The 15,148-nt window shown below is 43.7% G+C and overlaps 1 protein-coding gene across 1 annotated transcript in view; it reads right to left on the bottom strand.

Annotated features, from left to right (window-relative positions):
• The window catches only part of LOC125226173, a 168,995-nt gene that overhangs the window by 106,045 nt on the left and 47,802 nt on the right, over nucleotides 1–15,148 (bottom strand). The window contains exon 2 of the mRNA XM_048130086.1: nucleotides 8,044–8,313. Within this exon, the coding sequence (XP_047986043.1) occupies nucleotides 8,044–8,113 (70 nt within the window). The 5' untranslated portion in view covers nucleotides 8,114–8,313. The remainder of the gene's footprint in view (nucleotides 1–8,043; nucleotides 8,314–15,148) is intronic.

Raw genomic sequence — 15,148 nt, 5'->3', positions numbered from 1 at the left:
CCCGAACCAGAAACTACAAAAAACGAATAGCAATTAAAATAATTGTATTATGTATAGAGGACACAGTTCAGATAAGAAAGCACATCAAATATTTTATATTTTATGTTGTGTAGGTAAATTACATATTTAATGATTTTGAGATTCATATTATCTTTTTCTTCTGTGACAATTTGATATGTTTTCTCTGAAGAAGAACGACGTATTATTAAGCAATAATATAATTTATTGAAATTAATTTCCATAGAGTACCTAGTCTGTTCATATTCTTTGATGAATACTTTTGCATGTTAAATTGTATCTTGTTATTTAATGCATGTTAATTATAAGATGTAATGTTTTGAAAAGAAGTTGCCCGCCGAGTTTCTTGCCGGTCCCATAGTGGATACCCCCCACCCAACTGAGGGGGGACTGAAATCTTCTCGAGGCTGAGGCGTAGGGTTAGAGCCGGCGTAGCTTTATTTGACGTTCATATGCGCATTGTAATATGCCTACTTGAAAAATAAATATTTCATTTTCATTTTCATTAGCCGACATTGAATTCTATTGCGCCGCGCGAAGGTCGTCACCAGTAAATGGGCCGCGATATCGCGGCCACCGGCATGTACTTGTAGCGCGGCGATAACCGGCGATAGAATCGCGGAGTGAGCCGCCCCTAGTTATATTGACAGATAGCGAAGTAGGTACAGCAACATCGCGCACGTACATATTATTATGTTGACTAGAGTATCCCTAGATTATTAACTACTGTATAAATATGGATAAACGGAGCCCCTTATTCAGCTATTTTTAGAAACAAATTAAATACGGTAGCAACACTAGCCAAGGTAAATATAATGAGTGGCAATGCTTGGAAAGTAAAAGAAGTCTCTTTTCTTCGAATAAAACGATTTCCAACAAAGGCTCGTTTGAACGCTTTGAACCAAAGCGATGAGTCACAATTCAACCGATATTGTAGTAGGTAATAATAATAATAATGTCCACAGTCCTTCGTCAACCAGGAGGCAGGGATGGCCCCCCTGGCCCGCAGGACTTCATAAGGATTGAGCGAGGAATATTCCAGGGTGACAGTTTGAGTCCATTATGGTTCTGCCTAGCTCTGAATCCCCTCAGCACGCTGCTGAAGGATTCTGGGCTAGGTTGCCGGCTTCGGAGAGAGGGTGAAGTCATCTCTCACCTTCTGTACATGGACGATCTCAAACTATTTGCACCGAACACCCAAGACCTGATGGTGCTATTGAAAACCACAGAAGTTTTCAGTACCGCCATCAGAATGGAGTTTGGTGTCGATAAGTGTGCGGTCATGCATGTGCAGCGGGGGAGGTTGTAAATTCAGAAAATTTACAACTTTCTGAGACGATGTCGTTCAGATCTATCTCTGAATCAGAAACCTATAAGTACCTTGGTATGTCACAGTCGTTGGGTATTGAGGATGTTGGCATTAGACGGTCGGTGAAGGAGCGCTTTTTCAGTCGGCTGACAAAAGTCCTTAACAGTATTTTGTCAGGAGGCAACAAAGTGCGCGCCTTTAACGCCTGGGTAATGCCTCTACTCATATACTCCTTTGGCATACTACGGTGGACCCAGACTGAGCTGGACGCCCTGGATCGGAGGGTCCGCTCACTGCTTACCACACACCGTATGTTACACCCGCGCTCGTCTGTTATGAGACTGTACATCCCACGGAAGTGCGGAGGTCGAGGCTTCCTAAACGCCAAAGATCTCCACAACCGTGAGGTGTACAATCTCAGGAATTACTTGATGTGGTGGCAGTGGACGGAAACCTCACGCCGCTCTCCTTGGCGAAACAGAACTGGCGCAAACCTGTGGTACTAAGTACTGCGGACCGCAAGGCGGTATGGGAGAGCAAGCAGCTACACGGGCGGTTCTACAAGGCCCTCACGGGACCCGATGTAGATCTGCTCGCATCGGTGAACTGGTTACGATTCGGGGACCTCTTCGGAGAAACCGAGGGTTTTGCCTGTGCAATTGCGGACGAAGTTATGATGACGAACAACTACCGGAAATATATCCTGAAGGACGGTACGGTCGACATTTGTCGGGCATGCCGCCGTCCCGGAGAGTCACTCAGGCATATTATTTCCGGTTGTTCTCATCTTGCTAACGGCGAGTACTTGCACAGACATAATCTCGTAGCCAGGATTATTCACCAGCAACTTGCTCTTCAATACGGCCTTGTGGACCGCGAAGTACCGTACTACAAGTACTTACCTGCGCCAGTTCTCGAAAATGGTCGTGCCACGCTCTATTGGGATCGATCTATTATCACTGACAGGACTATTGTAGCCAATAAACCTGACATTGTGATAATAGATCGACTGCAACGCCGGGCAGTGCTCGTTGACATCACCATCCCCCATGATGAGAATCTCGTGAAAGCCGAGAAGGACAAGTCCAGTAAGTACCTAGACTTGGCTCACGAGATAACCGCCATGTGGGATGTTGAATCAACGATCATTGTTCCGATAGTCGTTTCAGCGAACGGTCTCATAGCGAAGAGTCTCGACCAACATCTTAAGAGACTCTCGCTAGGTGGCTGGATCAAGGGCCGGATGCAGAAGGCGGTGATCTTGGACACAGCACGGATAGTTCGACGGTTCCTCTCTCTGCAGCCCTAACCACCGGCAGCTTGGGCCCTGCCCCGCTGCTGGCGGCACCCTAGGTTAGGTTTTTTATAATGTGTTTATATGTGTTTTATATTGTTTTGTATGTGTTTTTGTATTTTACTTTTATATTCATATTATAAACAGCCTAGCCTAAGAAAGAAAATAAATAAAGAGTATAAATAATAATAAAAAAAAAAAAAAAAAACGCTGACACTGACGGACGTGTCTTTGGATAAATTTTCACAATTTTATTTATTTTTATAGTATTTTTATCGCCGTTCTTGGTTTTTGTGGTTCAGTTTTTGTGTATTTCTGACGCTATATTTAATCATGTACAATAACAAACATGCAACGCTACAATTAACTAAATACACGGATATCAGCATGAACTGTCAAACGGCGATAAGTGCATTGTGAAAATGTTAACAAGGTCACGCACCAGAGCGGCACAAAGAAACGCACGCCCACCATCCCCGCCCGCCTCGTCCAGCTCCCCGTCCGCATCGTCGTCGGGCGACGAGTTCGCCACGGCGCCCGACACCGACGGGTCCAGCGACGAGAGCGGGCCGCCGCCGCCGCCGCCACGACCACCTGCGCGACGAGGGCGGCCACCGCTGCCGGCACGCTTGGGGCCTGCGGGACATCCTGCCCCGCCCACGGCTCCCGCTGCCGGTGGTGTAGTGCGTCGCATGACGTGGACTCGACAAATAAACGAGAACGTCATGCGCGCCTATTACGGGGCTACAGAGGGGGGAACCCGGCTATCCGCGTACCGTTCCAGGATGCTACCTCTGTTCCAGGCACTCGAGCCATCCATCACCGTATCGGAGCAGCGACTATCGGATCAGGTGCGCGTCATTCAGCGGTCAAAGCGGTTGGATGATGCCACACTTGATCGACTTCGCCAGGAGGCTCTCGCTGCTCGCGCGGACCCCGCCTCGGGGCGGAATTTGCCCGCCATGTCGCCGGACCCGGTGCCCGAACCCGACCTGGCACCGGATGCGCCGCGGGTTGATTCCGGTAACGACGGCGGGGACTTCGCGAGTCAGAGCGAGAGTGAGCCTGCCAATGAGCAACTGAGGAGGTCTTTGGAAGAGGCGATTACGCAGTATCGCTCCACAAACAACCCTAGGCCACGATTACCACGTCTGCCCATGAATAGACGCAATCTAGCGCTAATAGGAGCCTTAAATGCTTTACTAGATCCATATATGCGGACTAGTAAAGATCTAGATGATACACACTCGATCATGTACTGCGGGGCCATCGCGGCGTGCCGTGTTGCTCGAGTCAAGTTTCCGGACGCTGACCGTGCAACTAGGACCGCCGGAGGTGTCCCTGCATGGCAAGTACGGATCGAGCGTCGTATCAACTCGTTTAGGACTCTCATTGCAAAGCTGATCTGCTTCAGAGGGGGTAATAATCGCCCCCGAGTAATGCGCTTTGTGAACCAGGCGTTCGCGGGGACGGGCATCAGGCCCCGCGACTATTTGGCCAATGTCACAGAGCGCATCGACTTCCTGAAGCAGAAAGTCTATGCATGGGCAAGCCGTATTCGCCGCTACAGAAAGCGTGTGGACCGATTCCAGCAGAATCGTCTTTTTCAAAGCGACCAAAGGAAAGTATACCGAAGGTGGGAGGAAACCGACCCTCGTGTGTCCGACGTGCGGCTACCGGATGCTACTGCCATGTCTGATTTCTGGCGTAGCATCTGGTCGGTGCCCGTTGAGCACACGGAGGGCGAGTGGATGACCGTTGTCGAACGCGGGTGTGAGAACATCGAGCCTATGGGGGCTATCACCATCAGCCCCGACGACGTAAGTTGTGCTACCCGTACGGCCCAGAACTGGAAAAGTCCTGGACCGGACGGATTGCACAACTTCTGGCTAAAATGGTTTCGATGCTCGCACTCGCGTTTGGCAACGCAATTTCAACAAGCCCTCGATCTTGGTTCTCTCCCACCTTCCCTAACAACTGGTGTTACTTTCCTGCTCTATAAGTCCGGTAGTACCACGGAAGCAAAAAACTACAGACCCATTACGTGCTTGCTTACACTTTACAAGCTCCTTACATCCATTTTGAGAGCAAAAATTAACGCGCATATTGTCGCTAACAACATTCTGGCTCCCGCTCAAAATGGATGTAGGGTTGGGTCCCGTGGTACTAAAGAGCTCCTCCTCATAGACATGACCATCTGCCAACAAGTTCGGCGGAACAGGGGAGCCATCTCGGCCGCTTGGATTGACTATAAGAAGGCCTATGATTCGGTGCCTCATTCATGGCTGAGAAGGGTATTGGAGCTGTATAAACTTGATGCAGCTTTAATATCCTTCCTGGCTGCATGTATGAGGCAGTGGACCACAGTCCTTCGTCAACCAGGAGGCAGGGATGACCCCCCTGGCCCGCAGGACTTCATAAGGATTGAGCGAGGAATATTCCAAGGTGACAGTTTGAGTCCATTATGGTTCTGCCTAGCTCTGAATCCCCTCAGCACGCTGCTGAAGGATTCTGGGCTAGGTTGCCGGCTTCGGAGAGAGGGTGAAGTCATCTCTCACCTTCTGTACATGGACGATCTCAAACTATTTGCACCGAACACCCAAGACCTGATGGTGCTATTGAAAACCACAGAAGTTTTCAGTACCGCCATCAGAATGGAGTTTGGTGTCGATAAGTGTGCGGTTATGCATGTACAGCGGGGGAGGTTGTAAATTCAGAAAATTTACAACTTTCTGAGACGATGTCGTTCAGATCTATCTCTGAATCAGAAACCTATAAGTACCTTGGTATGTCACAGTCGTTGGGTATTGAGGATGTTGGCATTAGACGGTCGGTGAAGGAGCGCTTTTTCAGTCGGCTCACAAAAGTCCTTAACATTCTTTTGTCAGGAGGCAACAAAGTGCGCGCCTTTAACGCCTGGGTAATGCCTCTACTCACATACTCCTTTGGCATACTACGGTGGACCCAGACTGAGCTGGACGCCCTGGATCGGAGGGTCCGTTCACTGCTTACCACACATCGTATGTTACACCCGCGCTCGTCTGTTATGAGATTGTACATCCCACGGAAGTGCGGAGGTCGAGGCTTCCTAAACGCCAAAGATCTCCACAACCGTGAGGTGTACAATCTCAGGAATTACTTCCTTAACAACGAGTGTGGGGTGCATCGTGATGTGGTGGCAGTTGACGGAAACCTCACGCCGCTCTCCTTGGCGAAAGAGAACTGGCGCAAACCTGTGGTACTAAGTACTGCGGACCGCAAGGCGGTATGGGAGAGCAAGCAGCTACACGGGCGGTTCTACAAGGCCCTCACGGGACCCGATGTAGACCTGCTCGCATCGGTGAACTGGTTACGATTCGGGGACCTCTTCGGAGAAACCGAGGGTTTTGCCTGTGCAATTGCGGACGAAGTTATGATGACGAACAACTACCGGAAATATATCCTGAAGGACAGTACGGTCGACATTTGTCGGGCATGCCGCCGTCCCGGAGAGTCACTCAGGCATATCATTTCCGGTTGTTCTCATCTTGCTAACGGCGAGTACTTGCACAGACATAATCTCGTAGCCAGGATTATTCACCAGCAACTTGCTCTTCAATACGGCCTTGTGGATCGCGAAGTACCGTACTACAAGTACTTACCTGCGCCAGTTCTTGAAAATGGTCGTGCCACGCTCTATTGGGATCGATCTATTATCACTGACAGGACTATTGTAGCCAATAAGCCTGACATTGTAATAATAGATCGACTGCAACGCCGGGCAGTGCTCGTTGACATCACCATCCCCCATGATGAGAATCTCGTGAAAGCCGAGAAGGACAAGTCCAGTAAGTACCTAGACTTGGCTCACGAGATAACCGCCATGTGGGATGTTGATTCAACGATCATTGTTCCGATAGTCGTTTCAGCGAACGGTCTCATAGCGAAGAGTCTCGACCAACATCTTAAGAGACTCTCGCTAGGTGGCTGGATCAAGGGCCAGATGCAGAAGGCGGTGGTCTTGGACACGGCGCGGATAGTCCGACGGTTCCTCTCTCTGCAGCCCTAACCACCGGCAGCTTGGGCCCTGCCCCGCTGCTGGCAGCACCCTAGGTTAGGTTTTTTATAATGTGTTTATATGTTTTTTATATTGTTTTGTATGTGTTTTTGTATTTTACTTTTATATTCATATTATAAAAAGCTTAGCCTAAGAAGCAAAATAAATAAAGGAAATAATAATAATAAGCCCCCAGGGCAGCTTGTGGCGAGCTGAATGGGAAGTGGCGTCCCTTGGGTCCCATGCCCCCGAGAGTCGATCAGGCCCCTCCCTCCGGCTTGCCTTCGCTGGCCGTCCGGAGTGAACACTGAGCAGGGACCGCAGGACTCTCACCTCTGGCTTGCCTTAACCGGCCGTCCAGAGTGGGGTGCCAGAGCTATATGCTTGCAGGGTGGAAGTTGGCACAGTGGCTGTTTCGTACAGACTGGGTAGAAAGCGGCGCACACCTCTCCGCACCCTGAGCCGCTCACGAAATGTTGTCCCCTTGTCGCTCCGTGCGAGCGGCCGTTTTCGGGGACCCATATAGTGAGTTGGCGAGTCACCACCTGCCTATTTTGTCATGTTTTATAACATATGAGCAAGGCAGGTGCCATAGTATTTCCGATAGTACCGGTTACCAATCCACCAGCAACTCAACCTAATAGCCCGGTTTCTTTTTGTACCATTTTCTTACAATAGTTCTACATTAACCGGGGCTTGTCCTTGGGTGCATTACTATAGTGCAGACAAGGATAATCGCCGATTAGTGTCACATTACTTTTTAAATTAAACTGTCTTAAAGGGCCTCTGCGCTGTTGGCTTCGGCCGATATAGGAGTTTATTTTGATATTTGATTCGTTTTTTTACCGATTACTTACTTACTTGGCTGGCGCGATAACCCAAAATGAGTTTTGGCCTCCAACACAAGAGCACGCTACTTTGCTTTCGACAACGCCGAGCTTACGGAGGTCTACCTCCACTCTATCCGCCCAACGATATTTTGGGTGACAAGCAGGACGGCGTCCATTCCGTCTTCCCAAGGCTCTTTTTGACTGCCCGATCTTCACTCATCCTTTCAAGGTGACCTAGCCAACGGAGACGATGCGCTTTAGTTTCACCGGTTTTACCGATTGCTGATTTGGTTCTATTTTAAGATTTTTTTAGGCAATGAATAAGTACGTGCAGTTTTAATACAAGTTTCAGTTGGGTTGTAAACTGCAACCATCTATTTTAACCCTTTTTTCATTTATACTTTTTAATATCCAATGATGAGATTTAAAATCAGCAGCGTAATACTTTTTATGATAAGGTACAGCGGGGCAAATTGGATATATGTCTAAAGGTAAATCATTTTTAGTACAGTGCACAAAAAATTCACAATCTGTTATTCTTTGGGTTGCCACTCACCCATTCCCCAGAAGACCGTCGCGAAGAAAGCCACGTAGATGCGACTGCTCGTCGACGGTATAAGCGCCATCCCTGCTCGCCCTCAGAACTGTCATGGGCACTCACAATTTTCACTTCACTACACACAAATCACAATTCTTGTTCTGTTCACTACACACACATACTAATATAATAAATAAAAATTTAAATTGTCTTTTCAAGTTATTTTACACTCGATATTTGAGTTTTTCTCTTCAGTCGCGGAGCTCATGAAGCGGCGGTTTCGACGGGCTGTTAACAAAAGAAATGTTATTTTAAGTAATTGTATTGTAGTTATTGTATTTTTAGTAATTCTGAAGTGTATTTTTATAAGTTTCCCTTTTCAAAGACGTACAATAACGACTTTTTCCTTAATAAAAAGTTCGAATAGTTTGCAATATGATCATTCGCAACTTTATTACGGCGTCAATCTTACACGAAATGAGTAACATCCTTCGCCCTTATTCCAAAGTAGGTACTATATCTAGTACCAAAGTACCATATCTAGTACCAAGGTACCATATCCAGTACCAAAGTACCATATCTAGAAAACAAAGTATACACATTTGGTTTTCATCATCCATTCGATCAAATGAACAACTCTCAATTCTAATGAAACCGTAAAGTTTTAGCGTTATTTAATTACAATGGTTTCGGTTTGTGTGCGACCACTTCCACGACACAAACCGCAAAATCAAAGTGGAATGAAAATTAGATTTCTACAATTGGGTTAAACAAACAAAATAACTATCAGGGCCTATTACACAAAATTAAAACAGAACCTGTGGGGGCAATACTATGTATCTACTAGCGGGTAATTTTAGGTAATTGAAATATTTCCCATGTTCAATTTACTAACTAGAGTTGTAACCATATGTGTCCACTGAACACGCGTGCTTTATGTATCAAGTGTACTGGTCCAAGAGCTGGCAGGATTTTGGAGTAGGTCCTTGAGGCAACCTGGAAAGGTGCTCAGATGCTTCTCTGATCATAGCCAACATCAGGTCTGCAAGTCTGGCAGCTGGGGAGCGGGGCTTTATCGAGCTATGAATTTTTAAAGATTTAATTTTTTGAGGCCCAAAAAAGGTGTTTGAGGCAACCTGGAATTATTAAAAAGTGAAAATAGAGTTCCTCAGAAGTCGCATAGTATTTATGCCAGATCATTTGGCCGGGTCCTTCACCGTGCCAGAACGGTACAAAGTGGTAAAAAAAAAATTCCAAAAAAGGTTCTTGAGGCAGTCTGTCATTTTTACCAGTGAAAGATGAGGGTCTAAATAGCCATGGAAAAATAATGCCATGACATGAGGTGGGGTCCGTACCCTGCCATTCGATCTTGAAAGTCAATTTTTTAGTTTTTCGTAAATAACTCGTAAACGGTGGCCCACAGCAAAAAAATATGTTAAACAGAAAATATCTACATAAAATTTCCTACAAGAAAGGTTATGTACGTTTTTTCGATAGGATCAATATATAAATGGATAATTTAGTAAGAAAGTTTTTTTTAATCGATTACATGCTCCGTTTTTCGTCAATACCTCGTAAACGGTGGCCCACAGCAAAAAATTATGTTAAACGGAAAATATCTACATAAAATTTCCTATAAGAAAGGTTATATAACTTTTTTCGCTAGGATCAATTTTTTAGTTGGAAAGTATTTTTAAATAGATATTTGGGCCGTTTTTTGTTGATAACTCAAAAACGGTGGCTCACAGCCAAAAATAATGTTAGACAGAATTAATCTACATAATATTTCCTACAAGAAAGGTTCCATACGTTTTTTCGCTAGAATCAATATTTTAGTTGGAAAGTATTTTTAAATACATTTCATGGGCAGTTTTTTGTTAATAACTCGAATTCGGTGGCTCACAGCCAAAAATAATGTTAAACAGAATTAATCTACATAATATTTCCCACAAGAAAGGTTCTATAACATTTTTCGCTAGAATCAATATTTTAGTTGGAAAGTATTTTTAAATAGATTACATGGGCCGTTTTTTGTTAATAACTCGAAATCGGTGGCTCACAGCCAAAACTAATGTTACACAAAATTAATCTACATAATATTTCCTACAAGAAGGGTTCTATAACATTTTTCGCTAGAATCAATATTTTAGTTGGAAATTATTTTTAAATAGATTTCATGGGCCGTTTTTTGTTAATAACTCGAAATCGGTGGCTCACAGCCAAAACTAATGTTACACAGAATTAATCTTCATAATATTTCCTACAAGAAAGGTTCTATAATATTTTTCGCTAGGATCAATATTTTAGTTGGGAAGTATTTTTAAATAGATTTCATGGGCCGTTTTTTGTAAATACCTCGTAAACGGTGGCCTACAGCTAAATAAAATGTTCACGAGAAAAAAATCTACATAAGATTTCCTACAAGAAAGGTTCTATACGTTTTTTCGCTAGAATCAATATTTTAGTTGGAAAGTATTTTTAAATGGGCCGCTTTTTGTTGATAACTCAAAAACGGTGGCTCACAGCAAAAATAATGGTATACAGAATTAATCGTCATAATATTTCCTACAAGAAAGGTTCTATAAGATTTTTCGCTAGGATCAATATTTTAGTTGGAAAATATTTTTAAATAGATTTCATGGGCCGTTTTTTGTAAATACCTCGTAAACGGTGGCCCACAGCTAAATAAAATGTTCACGAGAATAATATCTACATAAAATTTCCTATAAGAAAGGTTCTATACGTTTTTTCGCTAGGATCAATATTTTAGTTGGAAAGTATTTTGAAATAGATTACATGGGCCGCTTTTTGTTAATAACATCAAAAACGGTGCCCCATTACCAGAAATAATATTAAACAGAAATAATCTATATAATATTTGCTACAAGAAACGTTATGTATGATTTTTCGTTAGGATCAATATTTTAGTAGGACAGTATTTTAAATAGATTACACGAGCCGTTTTTTGCAAATAACTCGAAAACGGTGGTCCACAGCTAAATCAATCTTCAACGGGAATAACAAACATAAAATTTGCTACAATAAAAGTTTTGTACGTTTTTTCGCTAGGATCTATTGATCCTAAAATTGATAATGATAACGTTAAAAAATATTATTATATTTAAATAGATTTATTTATTTATTTACACAAAGAAAATTACACAGTATGACAGTATACAAAACTAAAGCACCGTGAATTTTAAATAAACATTACAACAAGTAACACAAAATTAAATATTAAATAAACAGCAAAATCAAAACATTACATACCATAACATAACTAATAAATAACAGATGAAGGCCTAGCATCCAATCCCACACAAAACCTCATGCATTCGTCACGTATAAACGCCCATCTGCTCGCAAGAATATCAACATTAGGTGCCACGTCTAAAAACTCATTCACTATTTGCAGTGCACGAACTAGCGGTTACTTGCGGCAAAATACGGTTCGAGCGGCCGGCACCGCCAGTAGGGGTTATATGCTTTTCGTGAATGTAGGCATCACGAAAAGCATATTTCGTCACAGAGGGAACAAATAGACGGACCAGCTGGGATACTAAAACCGGGCAATCTGACTCCCCCTTCAAAATACCACATGCAACAGACATCAGCACGACATTACGCCTAACTTCTAACGAGAAGAAACCCCAAAAGGAATTTTGTTGGGTACAAGAATCGGTAATACCCGTACATTTTTTTATAAAAGAAACGCAAAAATGTTTTTTGGACCTTTTCGAGCAGCAGGATGTAGGGCGCTTCATGGGGATTCCAAACGGCTGAGGCTGTCTCAAGCTTACTACTCATGAGGGCAGTATAAAGAAGCTTTATGTCCCTGGGATTGTCAAATTCTTTGGCGTTGCGGACAACAAACCCAAGCCTGCGGTAACAGTCTGCAGCAAGCATTGTCATGTGCTCATGAAAGTTAAGGTGGGAATCTAAAACAACCCCCAAGTCCCGTATCAATGTGACACGGGCGATGGGTTTCCACCCCAGGAGATACTGCCTACACAGGGGACTACGCGCTTTACAAAAAGTAATAACCGCACAGTTGTCAACATTGAACTGAAGTTTCAGAAGTTTGTTTACAAGACTCAATTCATAAACCCGATCAATATCACTTTGTAAAGATTGTAAGTCAGAATCTTCCTGGACCCTGTAAATTAGTTTCAGGTCGTCAGCATAGAGTAGGTATTGCGCATGCTTAGGCACCAAGGCCAGATCATTGACCATAACACCAAAGAGCAGAGGACCCAGAATAGAGCCCTGACTGACCCCGGAACGGGTGGGGTAGGCACTCGACACATAGCATCCGTGCTGCACATATTGCCGTCTATCACGTAGATAACTAGCAAAAAGGCAAAACAGTTTAGGCGAGAAACCAATGCTGCATAATTTGCTTAAGAGTACGTCGTTATCTACGCGATCAAAGGCTTTTTTAAATCAAAGTACAGCACGTCCACCTGCATCCCTCTATCTAAGTAGCGCGAAACGGAATCAACCAAGGTTAAGAGGCCTTATTCCTAAAGAAGAGCGTTTTTTGCAAAATGTAACATTTTTCATTCAAAACTATAAAGAAACTATACTTAAGTGATTATTAAAAAACTGATAATGTTCCTAAAAGAACATATCTTAAGCTAGTTAATCATAATATAATATTTTAAAATATGTCTTTTTATACTTAAAACAAATCAGTTTTTTCGGTAGACGTTTTTAAATTTCGTAGTGGGATCACTCGTTTAGAATCGTGATTGTGCTGTTAAATAAGTATGTTATTTGGAGTAATAAATGATCACAATCCTATTTGTTATATCCAGCACGGGAAGCATGGTCGCGCGATAGACGATAAAATATCAGGCCGTCCGGATATCGCACTTACAAATAGTGCGATAGGGACGGCCTGCTATTTTATCGTCTATCGCGCGACCATGCTCCCCGTGCTGTACGAGGTAATCATAGTTTGACATTTTAAGATTTATTTGAAATGGTGGATTTAATAAATAACCTTCCGTATCTTCCCCATTTTTTCGATAAAAAGAGGTTTACATTATGTATTTTTCCTGGGATTCCTGCATTTATTGTAACTCTTAAATAATACTATCCTAAACTAGAACTTCTTGTTGACATATAAGAAAAAAATTATACATATAGGACATACCTTTCTGTCGACAGACATTTTTTTAAAGCACCTAAAATTCGAATAAAATACACTGTGTTGATACGGGCCCGCTCAGTCTGCGCCGAGCGCTCGTAGGTCGTAGACAACGGACTTGCGTTCGATCGTCCGGCGCTCCTTGCTTTCGTAAGTAGCTAGATAGTTCCGAGAAATGCTGTATACTGCGACTTAACAAATCTTGATCCCGTGGGTGGCAAACAGGCATACGGTCTTATATATAGCTGCAACCCCACTGATTTCTAACCTCTCCCTATATCTGGAGAACGGCTAAACCGATTTCGACGGTCGAAGTGTCTTTGTATAGAGGGAGCGGGGAGACGTGTGGGAAAAATCGCCGTGTGCCTGCTATACGGTCACAACTCAAAATTTTTGATTTTCTGGATTATTGCAGATTCGTATTCAAAATTGTTCAATTTACGACCTTATTTCGAGAGCCATAGCAAAAAAGGTCCTTAAGAGCCTTTTTCTCACAAGTGGCCGTATGGAATTGACCATAAATTGTCAGAAGATTCCCTGCAATACGGCCACTTGCCAGTTTGTTCGCATGTATAGCACACGTTTTAAATGTAAGTTTTGAGTTGCGTCCTAAGAACTTGAGTGATAATTGCGATAAATCCCTTTAAATATTGTGTCAAACAGTCAGTATCACACTTATTATTACAAAATTACCAGCCCGACGCCGAAAATACTACACAAAATGATTAAACAAACCTCAACTTTGTTTTCTTACAAGTGCAGTTCAATATGTCTCATTACTAAGGTCATAATTATTTTTACCAGTCAGTACACGTTGTTCTCTACTTAAATTATTAAAAAACTAGACTTAAGATATTCAACGGCATTTGTCGAAAGTGTCTTAGTTGTCAAAGCGGACCCCAGGCTCCCATGAGCCGTGGCAAATGCCGGGATAACGCAAGGAGGATGATGATTTGTCTAAAGTGTCTTAAGATCTGCCCTTTTTCCGCTAAGCTTGGTTATGGGGGCACTCGAAGGCTATATGGTGCACCGTCGGATCTGGGTGGCCACACTGTCACTCCACAGACTCGCACCATCCCCATCTGCAACACAAAGATGAGCAGTTTCCGATGCCTGCCCTGATACGGTTCAGCCGACACCAAACCTGTCGAGGCTCCTTAAATCACACCGGTCGGGCCCCAGTATCGAACTCTTACAGCTCTGTAGGAAGAGCTCTGGCTACCCAGTCCATTATCCATGCCTCTAAAGGGCCTTGGGGGGGTAGTCGAGACTTCAGTCTGAGAGCCTTTAGCGCGTCGAGGTCTTGGTGGATGGGTAAACTTGTGTCTGCTCGAATCTTGGCGATTTCATGAAATAGGCACTTTTCTCGGCGGAAGTTTAGAGGTAAAATATGAGTCAGCAGAGGTAAAATATGAGTCAGCACCGGCAAGCAGTGTGTGGGAGTTGGTTTTAGGCAGCCTCTGATGAGTCGCATAGTGTGGTTCAGCTGGGCGGTAGTATGGGTGCTGTTTAGCCACACCGCTGAGCAGTACTCGGCAGAGGAGTAGACTAGGGATAGCGCGGTTGTCCGAAATGTTGCTGCGCTGGCACTCCAGGTAGTTCCAGTAAGCTTCTGAATGATGCTGTTCCGGTTCTTGACCTTCGCAGAGGCTGGTCAGGTGTTCCTTGAAATCCAGGCTTCCATCATCCAGGGTGACACCGAGATACGTAAGCTACAAAGTTTTGTTTGTTTCAATTTTGAATAATTAATATTATTTGGTAATGACGTAATATAATGTTGATGATTATAAGCTACACATAATTATTGCTATCGTTACTGTCAAAGTTCGTAAATAAAATTATTTTAACTATTTGGTGTTTTTTCATATATATTTGCATGATACCTTTATCGAATATTATCGTTTAATTTTGGACGCAACTCAAAATCATAAAAAAATGTTTCTGCAATACAGCCATAACCCTAAATACCTG

Source organism: Leguminivora glycinivorella, chromosome 5, assembly GCF_023078275.1.
Source record: "Leguminivora glycinivorella isolate SPB_JAAS2020 chromosome 5, LegGlyc_1.1, whole genome shotgun sequence".
Taxonomy (NCBI): domain Eukaryota; kingdom Metazoa; phylum Arthropoda; class Insecta; order Lepidoptera; family Tortricidae; genus Leguminivora; species Leguminivora glycinivorella.
The sequence above is the reverse complement of the archived record's forward strand: the minus strand, read 5'-3'. Positions and strand labels throughout refer to the sequence as shown.